The sequence below is a fragment of the Diadema antillarum genome, unplaced genomic scaffold (genome assembly GCF_040938485.1).
Source record: "Diadema antillarum isolate AM-2024a unplaced genomic scaffold, OU_Dant_1.0 scf00000025, whole genome shotgun sequence".
NCBI lineage: Eukaryota > Metazoa > Echinodermata > Echinoidea > Diadematoida > Diadematidae > Diadema > Diadema antillarum.
Genome location: NW_027270914.1, coordinates 4,144,711 through 4,164,343, shown reverse-complemented (window position 1 = coordinate 4,164,343; position 19,633 = coordinate 4,144,711). Strand labels below are relative to the sequence as shown.

General features: G+C 37.5%; 1 protein-coding gene across 1 annotated transcript in view; it reads right to left on the bottom strand.

The window, feature by feature from the left end:
• Nucleotides 1-235: 235 nt before the first annotated feature.
• The window catches only part of LOC139734127 (macrophage mannose receptor 1-like), a 171,033-nt gene continuing 151,635 nt past the window's right edge, over nucleotides 236-19,633 (bottom strand). The window contains exons 8-9 of the mRNA XM_071644941.1: nucleotides 716-873; nucleotides 236-289 (exon numbers count right to left, since the gene is read on the bottom strand). Coding sequence (XP_071501042.1) covers nucleotides 236-289; nucleotides 716-873 — 212 coding nt within the window. The remainder of the gene's footprint in view (nucleotides 290-715; nucleotides 874-19,633) is intronic.

The following is a 19,633-nucleotide window of genomic DNA, read 5'->3' as shown; positions in this document are numbered from 1 at the left end:
TGTTTCAAAATTTTACGTATATTACTTCAATAATATGTTATTCATGTTAGTTTGACTGACAAAGTTTTTACTGTTTCTGATTAGTGGAGAGTACAAGGGATTATCTTGCTTTGTTTATAGACAGCAAAACGTAAAATTTGTAACGACTATAGACCCGTTATCCCCTAATCCAGATACCATTGTTCAAAAGGAATCATTAAATCGCTGCACTGGAGTGGGATACTTATCATGTGCATCAGATAGCAGGGTGCCCATAGTGTCTTTTAGGGCAACGGAGGATGAACTTCTTCTGGAAGGAAGAAGAACAAATTAAAGATGCCGTACAGAGGGACAAGCAGGGTGAGAGAAGTACATACATATTGTCGTAGATTCATTGGCCGCTGGAAAAGAAAAAGAAAACTAAAATCTCAATCATGGACACCATGATATTGTCAATTTATGACATTTGCAATGACCTATAAAATTCGCAAATATATTCCCGTTCATAGGAGCATGGAATATCAAATATAAATGAATAACTATATTCAAAACGAGCTGCTATGCAATCCCAGATCTCTGCATTGTTGGGATCTGGACGATCAATATACCACAAACTGCTAGAGGCGGGCAAGGTGCCCCCGACTCTCTCCCACGTGTAGACCCCTTCGGACGATCGGTCGTTCAGCCCCGTCCAAGCGTGGAAGTAAGATAATCCGGAAATGTTGATGAGAAGTACCTCTACGATTCTGGAGAACTCACTCGGCGTTTCTATAGCGACCAGATAACCACCTAGCTCGTCGCATCTATCCCTGGCCACCTCCCAGGGCTGGCTGTCCTGACGGTAGAGGTAGCAGGAGTCTGGAGAAGACAAATCAGGACCGGAACAAAGGAGTTCTACGAGACAGGCAAAAGAAAAGAAAAAGATATCGATTTCATATAATAATGAGTAGGTCTATGTATTATAAAAAGAACGTAAGGGGCGTAACTTGATATGTTAATTAGATGTAATTAGATGTTAATGAGATCTTAAGATAAGTGGTATTCTGTAAGCACAAGTAGGATCAAGTTTAGGAGCAAAAATAAGGATAGCCTCTAGGCAATCTTTCTCTGGCGATTATGCCGGGCTATTGCGTATATAGGCCTACTGACGACCCACTGTCTCTTATTTTGTATGTTCATGAACAAGAAAATAAATACATGAATCGTATAACAGAGTTATCTGTTCCTCTCATACTGAGGATTCTAAAACTGCAGTCTATAATGTTCGAAACAATTGTATTCTTTATCTAGCTGGTATGTGTTTATTTGTTTGTTGTTCGCCATTTTTCAAGTCAATTCACACTTCATTTTCTTCGGCACAAAATAAATAAAAAGTACATTATGTAGCCTATACACAATTACAACAAAAGCTATTATTATAATTATAATTAATATTGTAATAATGATGATAATTATTATCATTATTAATATTATCATTGTTATTATTATAATTATTATTATTATTATAATTATTATTATTATCATCATTATTATCATTATTATTATCATTATTGTCATTATTGTTGTTATCATTATTATTATGCTCAACGTCTGCCCGAACGTCATGCGGACGCAGAGCAAGTAGCCTGCCTTCGCCGCCCACATTACGTGACCCTCGAAGTCGTTGCTATGAAGATCTATACCTTGTAACCAAAGAAAAAGAAACGTACGCAGTGTGCTTCTAGGTCACGTGAAGAATAAAGCAGGGCCGGCGGAACGTTTTTAAAAGCGTGGGGGCCTACTTCCGGGTTTCATGAGCTAACAAGAAAGAAAAAAAAAAGGTCCTCAGCTCCTCTCACCCTTTCCATTTCTGGGTTTCTTCAGCTGACAAGCGAATAAAAAAAAGAAAAAAAGGTCTACATTGGAAAAACATAACCTTACCGCGCTCCGCACACTTCAAGATCTCTATCTATTTCTATTTAGCGCCACTTACGTACTTCCGGGTTAAAAAAAATTGTGGGGGCCCAAAGTGATGACACCTTATGTATTTCTTTTGTATGGTGCACAAAAAGTGTGGGGGCCTGAGCCCCCACGGCCCCCACGGTTCCGCCGGCCATATAAAGTACTAGTAACGCAACGATCCATACGCTCACATTATTGTTATGACGTACGTAGTGTGTGACGCAACCCGGTGACCTAACAGTCCATGTGCATGGGTTAGCATTTTTTTTCCAAAATGTAGTGAACTTACGTGTTTATACGGTTACAGCTCGTTATTCCGAAGGTTCGTTATTCCGAAGGCTCTTCCAGTCCGAAGATTCGTTATTCCGAAGGTTCATTATTCCGAATTTCATTTTCGAATTAACAAAACTTCGGAATAACGAACCTTCGAAATAACGCCAAAAATGTTCGGATTAACGAACCCTTTTTCATTTTCGGATTAACGAACCTCTAGGTATGGAGAATTTGTGTGTTTTGGATTAACGAACCTTCGAAATAACGAACCTTCGGAGTAGCGAACCTTCGGAATAACGAACAGCACCCGTATACAAGGATATCATGGAGCTATAGTAGCTCCATGTTTATATCTTTGTCTAATCTATCAGTAATCTCCTTTATTTATTCTGTTATCATTGCCCTGCATGTAAGTCTATACTACCATAAAGATAGGGGAGAGCTAGCGGGGTGAATTAAGTGGGACAAAAATTGTGATTTGATGAAGTTTCTCGAATAACTTTCTGATATTTAGAAGGGGGCACACATGTATCGGACCGAAAGACTTTTGATGCTAGCCATATAACGGGTTGCTACGCTATACATTCCTATAAGTCTCATATTTGTGTTATCATTGTTGATTTTTTTTTTCCTGGGAGAAGTGGAACATTGGTTTGGTTTAAGTGGGAAAAACAGTAACTATAAGCAAGACATTATTATAACAAGCATATCGATCATAGAATAATGTGAGCGCATGTGTGTGTCTGTGTGTGCATCTATAATTATTATTATTATTATTATTATTATTATTATTATTATTATTGTTATTTATATCTATTTAAGAAAATCTTATATATCTTATAATATAATATAATAATTTTCTTATTTGTTGAAATGTTTGAATATGTATATGCATGGAAATATATGATATCTTTTCATTTTTGAAGCGCCATGAGCACTGAAAAGTGGACCTGTGCGCTATACAAGTAGCCACTATTATTATTATAGGTTTTCCCGGTCAATTTCATACTTTTGTCATTCAAGTTCCTATTCCGAGCATTCGATTTCACGCATCCCACGCTCGCAGCACTGAATCAGCAATCAAATTCAAAATCTGGTCATTCGAATTCACTATCCGAGCATTCAAATTCACTCTCGGAGCATTCAAATTCACTAGCGGAGCATTCAAATTCACTAACGGAGCATTCAAATTCACTATCGGAACATTCAAATTCACTATCGGAGCATTCAAATTTAAGAGAGGAGCACGCATTTCATCAAAGAGCATTCAAATTCATGTCAAGCTGGCGACGGAATCTCGTCGGTCATTCGAATTCGTGAATAGGCAACCATGTTCCAAATAACTGCATTCAATTTAAAAGAAGTCCTGAATTTAGTTACTTTGGGGCCGTGTATGCATGTGTTTCTCACTTGGCTTTGAATATATTGGGATTTATGTTGATTATATATTTTGCAGTAGAGGTCCACCTGTTAATTGACAATTTTGAACTCGCGCTTAGCAAATACGAATATACAGGCACATTTCCCTGGGATTGGACATAAAATGGAGGTCCCACGCGTAAAAGAGTCACAACTCATGCACGTAAAAGATCCCACTTCATTTATTCATCGCAAAGAGCAAAACATCTAAACTGGACCCCATATGGAAGACCAGCTTTTGCAGCTGAATATGGGTTATCCAGCCACCTTCTTTGATAGAAAATAAGAAATAAAAAAATCAGGCACTGTATAGGCCTACAGACGAGCATAATACGGAGGGTTGAGTGACACTTTCGAGGAAAAAAACAAAACAATTTTGACTATATTGAAACTGATACATGAGCATTTTATACGTATTGTCTGTTGTGTATTGCTGTCTTAAGCATTGATGAATTGTCATTATATGGTTGGTGTTGGGGCGTTGTCAGCATGCAGTATCATCAAGAAATATGATTACTAGTCGTTGTGTTGTTTGGATGCACTGCTGATTGGACATTGCAATTTGAAATTTATTGAGATGAAAAACAAAGAATACATGAACAGAGAACAATGTAGAACATGTAAAGAATCCTGATTACACTACATGCAAGCATTCATTGGTTGTGTTGGCTCTTTTTCCTTTCTTAAAAGTCTCCTCCTTTTTCCTTGTTAGATTGATTGCACGAAGTAGGAACTTGATCGTCTAAAAATGAATTTGAACGCTCCAAACAAGCTCATTGGGACTATCACGTGACTATTGTATGAATTTGAATGCACGAGTAGGAAAGTCGGTGCTCGCATTTTGAAATTGAATGCCCAATCGTGAATTTGATTTTACGAAAACGAAGTAGAACGCTCATAAATGAAATTGATCGCTCGGATTCTGAATTTGAATGCCCCAATATTTTCGCGTGCGTGCGCTGCGTGAATTTGAATGCACATTAATGAATTTGAGTGACAAAAGTATGAAATTGACCGGGAAAACCTATATTATTATTATTATTATTATTATTATTATTATTATCATTATAACTTTGAATTAAAGGCGAAGTTTGGCATGCAGTGATGATATCCCAGTTTACCCCCAACATCCTCCAAAAGTTCAAAATTTGAGCTAATTTCTGCAAAAACTTTAAATGCAAATTAATGGAACTCGTAAGGTCTACATTTATTATGGTGGGCTAAGTGCGTGCTAAAGCTTTGATAATCGAAATCATATTCTTAACTGTAAAATTAGACTGACAATACATTTTTAACTCCTCGCACAGTAGAGCTGCGTGAAGCACATGTTTGAGCAATGTAGATATTAGGCGCGCATTGCGTAAAATTAGCCAGATGATTGGCTTATAGATACTGCGCCGGGCGTGTCCTGTCTTTCCTCATTAATATTCATTATTCATAAATGACTGTCCTAGGATAGGCTTAGGACAGTCTTACAGAATACCGATATTGCCTGTCCTAAAAGGGTATCCTATTTTCTGTCCTACGCGCGCTCCTAGGATCGAAATAAGGATCGCGCTTACATACCATCCCAGGTCCGTAGTCTACAGTTCATGTAACAGTGACTGCAGACAGAAGAGATTAGGTCCTACATTGTTAGAAAGTCCACATTCTCATACATCACCACAAACACTTACCTCAATAAGCTTGCTTTAGACCAAAAGCGGCAGTTACGGTAGTCTTCTAGCGTTACAATTTTTTTTAAAAACATAATTTTACAACTGTCATTACAAAATCTAGCTCTAACTTTACCGCTACGTAAATAGGCCCTCGCTACAGGCCTACGTATGATTGAATAGCGACTGTTCTAGGAATGCTCCTGCACGCACGGCTATTATATGCCACGGAAGAACGAATTACCGATAGTAGGGCCTACGCGAAAGCCATCATAGCTATGGCTCGGTTTGGCTCGATTGCATACCACTAACAGTGCCGAGCGTTGTCACGCGCGTTCATGAATTTGACTGTGGGTTTGAAAAAGGAGAAGTCGTGTTGCTTTATACAGCAGTTTATTTCTTGTACTGTAGGTCATTATAATATAACAGATATTGACTTTTTTCCTTCGGTAGGAATATAACATTTCATTTCCCTTGGGAAGTTATATTTTTGTCTCGAAATACTATATTTTTCCTCGACAAAAATATAACTTCCCGCGAGGATCTCAAATGTTATATTCCACCTCTGATAAGTCAATATCTGTATGATATTATGCACTCGTATCATAACATGTGTCTAGAGTTTCTGGAAGTTTCCGTACGCTGTAGCTATTATACTCGTTGTTTGAATATATATTTTCCGAGACGCGCAGACAGAGATCGAATCCATGCATGACGTGTTCTTTCTTCTGCAATTGCAGAACCCTTTTGCAGCACGCGACAAATATTTCCAGAATTATATTGTATATATATATATATATATATATATATATATATAACAAAAACGACTAAAATGACATTAAAACACTTTATCCTAGCGAGGGAAGCGCATGTTTTTGAAACAAGACACGAAACAGGCTAGTCATTGTATTCTTCATCAGGGACCATGCAGGATGCGATGTGTTGTTGGATTAAAATCCGTTTGTGAAGCAGACAAACACACGAGGATATACATCTGCTCCTGGTCGGACGGATTTCAAAACTAACCTGCTTGTGACGGAATGCGTCTTAGTCTGGTAGACGCATTGGAGTCATTGATAATATAGACACTTCGGTTTTATCACGTCATATCATATCTTTTTGAAGAGAAATTTTGATATTTTGCCTTTGCAATCATTATAAACAAAGGGTGTGTATGCAAAAGATACATACCCTCTTCGCATAGCTTCCCGACAAAGGACCTCGGGCACTTGCAGGTAAAGCCATCCAGGGTTTCCGAGCAGGTTCCTCCATTAAGACAGGGGTTGGGCACACAGTCTATTTGTGCAATGCGTAATATCAAAATAAACTGATTTTGACCTTGGTTAAGACTACATTCCGTCTTCATAATAGGTTTTCCAAATATGCCCATTATTGATATAGCCACGAACAGATATCTCATGTTATTGTTCATAACTACTTTTTTCTTTACTAGATAATAATTATTACATTCTGTAGGAAAGCTTATCAGTGGTTATGGTCTAAGGGTTAAGTCTTGTCACTCCCATGCACAATTTTCTTGTTCATTTTCATTTTCATCACTTCATTATGAGAATACAAGTATTCCAGGGATGGAGAGGTTGGTCACGGTCACGGTCACGTAAACATGAACATGAACACTACGTCATTTCAATATATCAAGAAGATCTCACCGGTCTCGTGGTTTGCTTGTTTACAAATCTCTGGAAAGTTTGTTTGTATGTTTATTATTTTTTTGACAAGAATTATAAAGGAGGAAAGCTTGAAAGTTGAGAGAGCTGTTACGGCTCTAGATGATAACTTTGAAGACAGGAAGGGACTGTAAAGCTTGAGGGAAAAAAAGAACACTAATACTTCGAATCATGTAAGGATTACTGAACTATCACATTCGAAACAAGTTGTAGAAAGGCTTAAAAAAGAAATCAAGCGTGACACTGACTATTCCTAATATCGTTCCACCTCTCAGTGCTATGAAACATTATACCCTGTCTGCATCATGGAGCGAGTCACAAACGGTTCGTATAATACCCCTATTTGTTATGCGTCTGTGTCTAGAAATGACATAGCGATGAATTATCAACTTGAATGCAAAAAGTAAAAAGTAGAAACTTACCGGGATGTGCACAGTACAAATTACTATTTCCTCTTGCTGAGTCCGGAACGATGACATCATACAGAGGATCGTCACGTGGGACATATTTGGGTGTTGACCGGACATAACTGCCAGTCTTCTCGGAGAAGATGTTTAGGCAAAGATTTTCCACTGCCATCGGTACTTTGGAACAAGTGTCACTTCCAGCGAAGGCAATCTCCACGTAATAAACTATGTCATTCAAGAATAAACACCTATACAAATGTCAGCGGTCTGATTCTTTGCATCACCAGACCTGAAAATGACTATTCACATTTGTCATTATCATACTTTCAGAATTCAAAATTAAATACATTCCCATTATCATGAGTGTATCCAGACATCCTACGTAAGACAAAACGTGTCATGAATAAAACTTCTCTCCAACAAGAGCATAATATTAGTCTGTAGAGAATTTAAAACATTCCAGAAGAACGAATGGATGAAGAGCTATGATTTTACCTTCGACAGTAGGTAAAACCTACCGCTGGCAGAGGCTATTTTCTGTTCCGAATCTCGACGTGTCTGTCTGTCTGTTTGTGTACGAGAAAACTCGAGACCGGCTGAAGAAATTTTCGCGAAATTTGTACGATGTATTCATAATGAGGTAAGAAAGATACAAATTTGGGGGTCATGAGGTCAAAAGCCACGCAGGAGTCATGTTAAAAGGATATAAAATAAGCTTAATCTTTCAATAAATCAAGAACGAAGGATCACATTTTTATCAAATTTGCAGTCTGTGTTCATAGTGCAGTTAGAAACAAACTGCGAAATTTGGGGTCAGAAGGTCAGATGGCCAAAGTAAAACACGGATCATAAAGGACATTGAATAAACCTAATATCTTAATAACCGAAGAACGGATATCGTTTTTTGTTTGTTTGTTTTGTTTTTTACCAAACTTGCAGTGTGTGTTCATGTTGAAGTAAGAAAAAAAAAGTTATGTTTGGGATCATGAGATCAAAGGTCAATGCAGTCACAAAGTACATAAAATAAGGTTATTACACTACGAATTTGTGCGCAATGAAGTCTAGAAATCATGCTGGTGGTATAGGGTCACTGCCCCGAAGGCAGTAGATTACCGGTTCGATTCCCGTTAATTTTTTTTTTTTTTTTTTACAAAATGTAGATCAGCAGTTGCGATCTTACAAATTTCATTGGTACAGAAGGTAGACGAATTGAAGTAAACTAATGAATCATATCTTTACCCCTCTGCTTTATAATCTCTTGTTTTCAAATCATGTTATTATTTGATGAAATTCGTAAGTTGTCCAATTCAGTATAATCCTTGAGTATAACGATTTACGATAAAATCAAATGTAAGTCTGAATTTACAGACAACTTATTGCTTTTTATACCAGTTATATAATCTTTGATCTATAGTCCGGGAGCCAGCGGGGGTCAGCCTAGCTGAAAAGGTTACCAATTTTTATGTATACAGTAATTTAGTACATATGCCCCTAAATATGGAAATGCACGTCTGGCTGGTCATCGGTGGTGGGTGTGGCCAGGAGGGCCAAAAAAAGGACCCCTCAAAATTAGGCTAGCCTAGCTGGAAAAGTAACCCCATGAAAACAACTGGAACTTGTTCGTTACACTAGCAGGATAAATGAATGACCATTGCCAGACGTTTTAAGTGGTGGGGGTAGCCGCCAGACGCTCGTAAAGGCCCAACTCCAGCTAGGCTAGCCTAGCTGAAAAAGTAACCTCATGAAAACCACTGGAACTTGTTCGTTACACTTACAGGATAAATGAATGACCATTGCCAGACGTTTTAAGTGGTGGGGGGTAGCCGCCAGACGCCCTTAAAGACCCAATTTTTTCCAGCTAGGCTAGCCTAGCTGAAAAAGTAACCTCATGAAACCAACTGGAACTTGTTCGTTACACTTACAGGATAAATGAATGACCATTGCCAGACGTTTTAAGTGGTGGGGGGTAGCCGCCAGACGCCCTTAAAGACCCAACTTTTTCCAGCTAGGCTAGCCTATAGCTGAAAATATAACCTAATGAAACCCACTGGAACTTGTTACACTTACAGGATAAATGCATGGCCGTTGCCAGACGTTTTAAGTGGTGGGGGGTAGCCGCCAGATGCCTTCAAAGACCCAGTTTTATCAGCTAGACTAGCCTAGGCTGGAAAAGTAACCTCCTGAAACCCACTGGAACTTGTTCTATGTTTGTATCTCACCTGATAAACTGTCGACATAGTATTCTGGTGTTCTTTCAATAACTTTCCACACTTTTGAGCTATATGACCACCAAATTCACTCCTCAGATCATCTAATGATTGCTGTCAAGTGTTAATATTGGTGAAGTCCGACTACGACAACAGTCAAAAAGTCAATGAACTAGGCCTATGCCATTTGAAAATCTCTGTAATCACAAAGTCGATACGTGGACGAGACATCACTTTGCTTTTGCCTTGTTAGATGGTGAATATTTGTAAGCTTCCGTTTCTAATTCATACAGCACCAGCATACATGTCTGAGAATAGCGGTAAAGAAGATTAGAGTCTTTGGCAACAAGTGCAAAATTAAATTCTGTGCCTTATTTGCTAAACAATTAATGTGGTAGGAGGACAACGACCTGTTAGGCAATATGGCGGACCAATAGCTCTATATTATCAGTGTTATAGAATAAATGACAATGATGTAGTTCTGAAGCATACTTTTCATTAAATGCTTTTGCAATGACTCAATGTATACTTTTAATCGAACTAAGTATATATCCATGACTTGCTCATGAATTACGGCAGAACGATTCGGTGAGGAAAGTTTTCTGTCATGTCATTACGGAAGAAGTAAACGTGTCAATATTTTGCTATTTGTTTCATAATTATTTCTGAAGTGGTTAAATGTATTTTCCTAAAACATTTTTTTTCTTTTATATAATACCTACGTTGCATCCAAATGCCTATTGAAAAAATGCGGGCCATGTATTCAAAGGTCAAAGATCATAGGTTAATGGAAGTAGGGCATACATTGTACAACATTTCACTAAGTTGTTGTTGTTGTTGTTTTTTTTTTTTTTTTGGGGGGGGGGCATGATTCAAAGTGTCCTAAAACCTTGTATAATACATGTAGGCCCTATTTAGTTTTGTGGTCACGACTCTTGCTATGTATGATGCCAAACTCTTCCCGCTCATACAAATGCAGCCGTTTCAGGGAAATAATTAGGATGATTGGTAATGCTGAAGTGGTTCATAACATTCCATGGATACTATGTATAGAACAGAAAGTGAATTTGACAATGGTATATGATATCCGCAATTTACTCTTTGACAGGTTCTATCATCCGATCAATACATTGTAGTGTATAAATTGAATATACAGTAGTCCCCTATTCAGTAACTACAGGTTAAGTTAGATAAGCTGCATTCATTTTGCACGCGACCATGGCGTTATAGCCAAAGATGATTGAATTCTGTAAATCTCTGTGTGCCTGCACAGGATTGGAAAACGAAACAACTTTCTGTGTATATAACAACGAAACAGAAACTGGTGCATGCATTATTCTCAGTCACTTTGTTATGCATAATGATGGTTTGCTCATTGCAGTTCCGGAATCTCAGCTCGAGGGACTCGAATTGATCCCAAATCAGTCGGCATGCGTGTATCACCCAAAACAATATCTGAACACAATTGTAACTGCAGTCCTCCATAGTCTGTATTGGTTGCCGATAAAGGCTGGTATCAAGTTTGATTTTCATATTATTTACAGTAACTTGTATTTAAATGCCCGTATACGGTATGCGTATCTCAGTTAACTCTTTAAACCATAGTTGTAATCTACGTGCCAAGAATCTCATGTTTTCAATAAGCGTGAACTCCAAGACATGTCGTGATAAGGACTTTAAGACAATTGGCATCGTCATTATAAAACGAATTCCCATTTTACAAGACACGTTTCAGATTTTAGATAGAAATATGGATTCGTTTGAATACGTACAAACAGCTTCTTAAATCCTCTTACATTTTGTTTTTAAGATATGGTGTATACTTTAGAAGTGTAAGAAGCATGCTCTTGTTTTAGAGGCTTTGAGTACTGGTAAGAAGCATATGTTATTCTTATATATTATGTGAATGAATAATTACGCATTCAAGAACGTTTTGAATAAAACGTATCCAGACAACTGCATATCATATTTTCACCTCTTCCTTCATGCAGATGTATACTCTTGCCGAGAAGGTTAACTGTTTGATAGATATAATGCTCACCTTATTGAAAAGGTAATTGGGTAAAATTTTTGGTTTCAGTATAATATTCAAACACAACTAAGTTAACTTTTACATCAACATTTTCACAACTCACAAATTCCACACGCACACAGTTTCATGATTCACAAGATCCAAGTTACACTAATCCTAGTTACTTTGCAGAGTGCAACAACAAAATAAGTTATATACTGAGCAAATAGGCTTACATCAGTTCGCACTATTCAAGGTTTAGAGTAGTTAAGGAACTAAATCGTACCCGATTATGTGATGCTCAGTTGCACCTTGAGATGATGGGCAATATTGTCCCTATAAAGGAGCAGGCATTGACACTGACTTGCTTCTTTAAAGGAGCAATTTTGCAGCAGTCATAGAGCAAATAAGCACCACATAGGTGCAACATCATACCAATAAGGCACAAGAATGCACCCTCAAGAGAGGGTACATTCTTGCATCCTTCGGGCGAAAAGTTGCACCTAAAGGTACGAGGTTGCGCCTTTTTCAAGGGGGCAAAGTTGCTCCCGAGGGTGTAACTTTCACCCTTTCTTGCGGGTACAAAGTAGCACCCACAGTTCCAAGATTGCACCCTCAAAACAAGGCACAATCTTTGAACTTTGGGTGTTTCCTTGCACCCTCACGAAAGGATGTAAAGTTGCACCAAGATGTAAAGGCTACACGGGGTGTAAAGGTGCGCCGAAAGGTAAAGGGTGCAAGATCGCACCCTCAAGAAAGATGCAACTTAGCACCACTTAGTGTGGGTGGAAAGATGCACCCTCAAGAAGAGGTGCAATCTAGCACCACTTAGTGTGGGTGGAAAGATGTACCCAAGGGAACATTTTCGCACCCTCAATAAAGGGTTCAACTTTGCACCCTCTCTGCAGTATTATTTTATACACACGTGATTTCCTTGTTCCTGTGAGCTACGTTTAATATGAGCGTGACCCAGCATTAGACACGTGTCAAGCCTTTGCAGACACATAATTTTTTTCTTCATATTGTTTAAAGGTCATTTAAAACAAATTTAAATATATATTTATTTCTTTTAAGTTAAGAGGAGCAAATGTGGAGATCATGACCTGTGATACATGTTACGGGAAGTCTATATTTTTATGTGTACTCGTTTTTTTTTTCAACTACAAGGAATTACCTATGAGCTAATTGGATAAAGAAGCTGAGCATTGGCTTTTTTTTTCATCAGTTAATGTCAGTGCTGGTGTATTATTCTTGAAAAGTTGGCATCTAAATGTCCTCCAAACCAAGTACTTACTGTATAAAATTATATTCCTGTGAGTTACGTTTCTTATGAGCATGACAGATCTGTAGACACGTGTCATAGTGGTTACAAACACGAAGTTTCCTTTGCTTTCCTCGTTATCAAGAAGCGATTTTGAACAATTTCAGATGTTCTGGTTTTTTCAATTTCGTTACGAGAAGGCAATAATGATTTCATGTAAAACATGTTAAGGAAAGTTGATAGTTTGGTTATTTTATCAATACTCATCTTCGTCTTCTCAACAAGAAGATGATACACATGAGCTCATTTGCTAAAGAAGTTGAGGGATGTTTAATTGCTGGTAGCCACGTAGGGGCTTTTGTCATAACATTTTGCATCTTAATCCCTCGAAACCAAGTACATGCAGTATTAGTTTATAGATCACATAATATTTTTGTTGTTGCTGTGAGCTTATTCATATGAATTTTAGACATGTTTCTCATATGTTTCTGTCATATGCTTTACTGAAGAACAGCAAATGTTGAGTTTATTGGCAAGAGAGGTTGATCATTAGTTTACATTTAAGTTTATTGAAGTGCCGGAGCATAAACTTGTCTTGAAATATTAGCATCCAAAACCCTCCAAACCCAAAACGTGCAATACTAGATACGACAGGAATTCCTTGTTGTTGTGAGTTATGTTTCTTAAAAACACTGATTTTTTCTGCTTTTGCAATGTACTATGTTCAAAAACACTCTTAAACAATTTTCAGATTTCGTTTCTTTCTTAAGAGAAGAAAACGGTGAGGTCATGTGAAGCATGTTCCTATAAGTTTTATTTCGTTAATAATTTTTCTTTACCCATCTCCTCAACCGTAAGGTGATACGGTACCTAAAAAGTCATAGGCCAAAGGTGTTGAGCTTTACTTCCCCTTTTTAAAGTAAATTTAAGAGCTGGGGCATTATTTTTAAAAAGTTGGCATTTTAAGCTATGTACACCGAGGACGAGTCTTACTGAATGGATTTCTTGTTGCAGTAGAATTGTATTTTTTTATGAGCTTGATGGAGTATTAGACAATTGTATAAAGTGTTTGCAAAAACTGTTAATGTATTCCCTTTTGCTAATGTCCAAAGAGTTCATTTGCCAAGTTTAATTGTCTTTTGTTTTAATCATCAGGGGTTTGTTTTATCATGGTCATAGAGGAAAGAAACTTAATTATAAAAAAAGCCTTCATATATGAAGAGATACTGACAATTTCATCAAAAGTTGTGATTTTCAACATTTCCAAAATGCAATTGATTAATATTTCTCCCCAGGGACAGAAAGAAAGTAGTTTTTGGTCTTTTTTTTTTTCACGTCAGTATGTTATAATACCCGCGGGTTTACACCCATCCCACCAATTTCCATCCGGATATAACTGTATCCGGCCCTGTTTTTGTTTTTTGTGTTTTTTTTGTGTTTTTTTTTTTTACACTGCAAAGAAAATGAGAACACTGATGTTTGAGAAAAATCCCGACATGTTTGATTGGGGCAATTTTTTTTATGTCTATTATTTTTTCCAAATAAGTTTTTTGGTTATCACTGAGGACAAATACAGATACCCTATTTCTTCTACCAAAACCACAGCACTGTATATTCTCATATTTCTACAGTATTTCGTCTCAACACTTGCCCTATTGATATTTCAAAGCATGTTTCCCTGTGCGCTCAAGAAACTCCCCCATTAAAGGAGACCTCCGGGTGATTCTCAGATTTTTACATTTGTACAACTATGAATTAGTTATACTGAGTTTCAGAATTTGTGATAATTGGGATGAAGAATAAGAATATTTTCAAAAAATAGAACAAATTGCAATGAAAAAGGATGATGACATGGGAGAGTCACCATAAGAATGCAAGAGGTGGGGGTCAAGGAAGCAGAACAAAAGAATAAGGCATGCATAGATTATAGACTGGTGAACTCGCAAGCAAGCGGTATTGTTATGGAATTACACTGCTATCATTTCTGAAATATGTGAACTTTATAGCTAGTAAAATTGGGTCTTTGAGAGCGTCTGGGGGCTACGCCTCACCACTTACAGCGTCTGGCAACGGTCATGCATTTATTCTGTAAGTGTAAGGACAAGTTCCAGTGGGTTTCATGGGGTTACTTTCCTAATTTTCAGCTAGGCTAGCCTAGCTGGTAAGAGTTTGGTCTTTGGGGCGTCTGGCGGCTATTGTCTGGCAACAATCATTCAATTATCCTTTGAGTGTATCACAAGAACAAGTTCCAGTGGGTTTCACAAGGTTACTTGTTCAGCTAGGCAAGCCTAGCTGGAAAAAAGTTTGGTCTTTAAGGGCGTCTGGCGGCTACCCCCCACCACTTAAAACGTCTGGCAATGGTCATCCATTTATCCTGTAAGTGTAACGAACAAGTTCCAGTGGGTTACATTAGGTTACTTTTTCAGCTATTATAGGCTAGCCTAGCTGGAAAAATTTGGGTCTTTAAGGGCGTCTGGCGGCTACCCCCCACCACTTAAAACGTCTGGCAATGGTCATTCATTTATCCTGTAAGTGTAACGAACAAGTTCCAGTGGGTTTCATGAGGTTACTTTTTCAGCTAGGCTAGCCTAGCTGGAAAAATTTGGGCCTTTAAGGGCGTCTGGCGGCTACCCCCCACCACTTAAAACGTCTGGCAATGGTCATTCATTTATCCTGTAAGTGTAACGAACAAGTTCCAGTGGTTTTCATGAGGTTACTTTTTCAGCTAGGCTAGCCTAGCTGGAGTTGGGCCTTTAAGAGCGTCTGGCGGCTACCCCCCACCACTTAAAACGTCTGGCAATGGTCATTCATTTATCCTGTAAGTGTAACGAACAAGTTCCAGTTGTTTTCATGGGGTTACTTTTCCAGCTAGGCTAGCCTAATTTTGGGGGGTCCTTTTTGTGGCCCTCCTGGCCACACCCACCACCAATGACCAGCCAGACGTGCATTTCCATACTCAGGGGCATATGTACTAAATTGCTATACACATAAAAATTGGTAACCTTTTCAGCTAGGCTGACCCCCGCTGGCTCCCGGACTACTATGAATCACTCACACTGATCAGGTTTTCATGTCTTTATTTCTTCATAACCTTATTGTGCCCTCTGCCGTCTGCTACTTTTTGCCTCTCAGATAATATTATTTACCCAAAGTAGCAAATCTAGAACAGATATCAATACTATATATCAAAATTTATAGATTATTCAAACGTAAGCCTACACTATAAAAACTTCTGGGTCAGAACTGACCCGGAAAAGAGTCCGTTGGGGTCACACTCCGTTCCAGGTAAAATATGACTTGGAATTTGGTCATTAAGACCCGGAATGGGGTCACCCTGACCTAATTTATGACTCTGAATGGGGTCAGGACCCCATTCCTTGTCATTTCTGACCCGGAACCGAGTGTGGCTCCAGCAGACCCTTTCCGGGTCAGACTGACCCGGATGTTTTTAGAGTGTATACGACTACATTATTATATAAACATGGACGTGCATAATGATCATGATCTATAAAAATATCAACGCTTTATACAAACCACTTCCCATCTTATTGTTCATCTTCAAAATTAATGCGTAGCAATCTTATATCTATCAATCTATCCGACTGTCTACACCTTGTCTATCTCTTTTAAAATAGTGCGAAAACTGCGTACCCATATATACTGCCAGGACAGTTGTTACCATAGCAATATGAAGTCGCTTTGAAATCTGCATCTCTGTTTTGAAGGACATTGGCACCCTGAGTGAAGGAAAAAAAAAATCAGATAAAGAATGGAAACTGTAATTTAAATTGTATGTTCTTGTATAATCTTTCAATTTTTTAGCACATACTATGTGATTAGGGGCATAATTATGTACTTTGTGTTTTACGCTATACAAGCATTATTATTATTATCATTATTATTATTATTATCATTATTATTATTATTATCATTATTATTATTACTATAATTATTATCATTATCATCATCATCATTACTATATACTTACTAGGCCTACTACTATTACTAGTATACCTACTCGACTATAGCTTCTGAGTCTGCACACGATTGATCACGTTAAATGAGTTGTGAAAGAAGGTTTAGCATCCATCGATGTAAAGTTTCGTGGTTTTGTAAATTTTACTACAATCAAAATGAAATTAAGGAAAAAGAGAGATGCCCGTGACCAATGAACATATGCAAAGTTATTGCGGAAATACTGCTCCCAAAGCACAGATGTGTATGATAGAATGTATGAAATATCAAAGGTTTAGTTCGGCAGGTTTGGACATAATTAGACGATCCAAAGCTTCTTCTACATACCTCAAATTATGCCTCGGTGTTATATTTAATACGTCATTATTCTCACATTGCATTATGAATTCCATTCAAATGATTTTCACAGAAAGCAGCGTGCTTGTAATATTCATTAACAAAAACATAACCAATGCATTGCATGACAGCATATGAAACTAAACAGATAGAATATGATGACAATAAAGATGATAATAGCAATAGAATTAAGAATGATAGTAACTATATGGTCGCATTTACCTGATGTATACCCACTAGGCCAGCACTGCCAGATATACCCATTCATTTCACTCATTAATTAATCAATTCATTTATTCATTCATTCGTTCGTCAGTTCGTTCATTCATTTATTCATTCATCTATATACAGGGTGTCCCCAAAAAGCGGAACGGTGGATTTTCAGTACCTTGTGGTCTAAAAGTTATACATCTTTTGACATCATTAGAAAGAGCATCTTCCGCAAAAGACTATGATACCAAAATTATTAAATTTGGTTCAGTACTTTTTATTCTACGCCAATTTCCGAAAATGCAGTCATTGTCAAATTTCGCCGGATTTTTGCGACTTATGAGATAATAATTTGAGTGCGACACGCAATCCATACAGTGAATATTGTGTAAGCTCGGTGATCCATGTCAACAAATGATACAGCTTTCACACTGGGCACGGGCCAGGAAAAAACAGTGTGTGTGTCTTTGTCTGTGTGTGTGTGTGTGCGCGCTCCCAATATGAAAGCGTTATCTTTTGTTAACATGGATCAACGAGCTTATACACAATTCACCGTATGGAACGCGTGTCGCACCCAAATTATTATCTCATAAGTCGCAAAAAATTGAAAATGACTGCATTTACAGAAATTGGCGTAGAATAAAAAGTACTGAACCAAATTTAATGATTTTGGTATCATGGTCTTTTGCGGAAGATGCTCTTTCTAATAATGTCAAAAATATATAACTTTTAGAACGCAAGGTACTGAAAATCCACCGTTTCGGTTTTTTTTTTTTTGATTTTTTTTTTTTGGTTTTTTTTTTTGTTCGGGGGGGGGGACACCCGGTATATATATATATATATATATATATATATATATATATATATATATATCATGCGAGAGTATAGTATTGGTGATAGGAGGTAAAGGAGAGCTTTGTTGTGGGTGATTAATGTAGTTGCCGGAGAAATGGCATCTCCATAGTTCGAAAATATCTGATACTGGCAAAAAGTTTTATCTATGTAACCACCGCATATAAAACCTATACAAAATGTGTGTGTGTGTGTGTGTGTGTGTGTGTGTGTGTTTCCCAATATTTATTGGGAGTTAAGGAATCGCTTTTAAGCTGCATGAAAACAGTTTTAACAACAACAACAACAACAATGAAAATTGATTTTTTTTTCCCTCTACCGTGCATTGCTTTAATATTAGGTAGCTTAATTGTGGACAGATCACTACGGACTGTGCTAAATTAGTCAAGACAACACACATTTGCTTCATGACGTTGTGATTACATAGCTGTACTCATTCGCCCTTTTGCGGATTATTTTGAATGAAATATTAAGAAGTTCATGGAAATGTTTTTATTGCCACCATTATATAGGCATACCACAGTTGATTGCGACATTCATTCATTCATTCATTCATTCATTCATTCATTTTTTATTTCATTTCCGGCCAAAGCATATAATATGACATTGCATATACACAAAGTCAGTACAAAGTAACTTTTACATGTCCAAATGAAATTTAAATACACGTCATTTGTTTACATGAAACAAAAAAAAAACATATTTTGGTAGAAGAAGTACAAGGACAAAATGTGACTGAATCATAACAAAGAAAAGGTCGGAAATGGAGGGGACTGCTAAAAAGCCAAGCTTGTAGAATGCAGTCCCCTCGGAGTCGCAATATAATAGTAATACACGAGACATTTTAACATAATCCACGGGAACCAGAACACAAAACGAGTACGTACTCAAACGCACACACATATTATAACAAAGCAGCTCTCTTACATACACGTGGAAAGGCTAATTTAAAGGAGATAGAAAGGGACAGGAAGACAGAGGGAAGGGCAAAGGAGGAGAGTATTGGGGGTCGAAGCCAGGACACATGAGACCTTGGTCTTACCGAGAAGTTGTCTTCATATGAATGATATAACATAATGGTTATGGAATAAAGTAAACAAAATAAAGGCGTTAGCAGCAAGAGAAATCAGTTAGGAGCTTTCAAAATGCAAATCCCCAGTAATATAAGAATTAATAAGCATTTGCTTTAATTTCAAAGTACAAGTGTTGAAACTTAGAGATTCTTTTATACTGCTGTCAAGGGAATTCCAGAGTTTAGGTCCAGCGAAGGAGAATATAGACTTTGCAAAAATTGTCCTAAACAGTGGTAAATGGAATTCATTGGTTTGTCTAGTGAGGTATGAATGTACAGTTTTATTTTGGATAAACATAGAGTCAAACACCAAAGGAAGAGAGTGATTTATTAATTTGTACATAAAC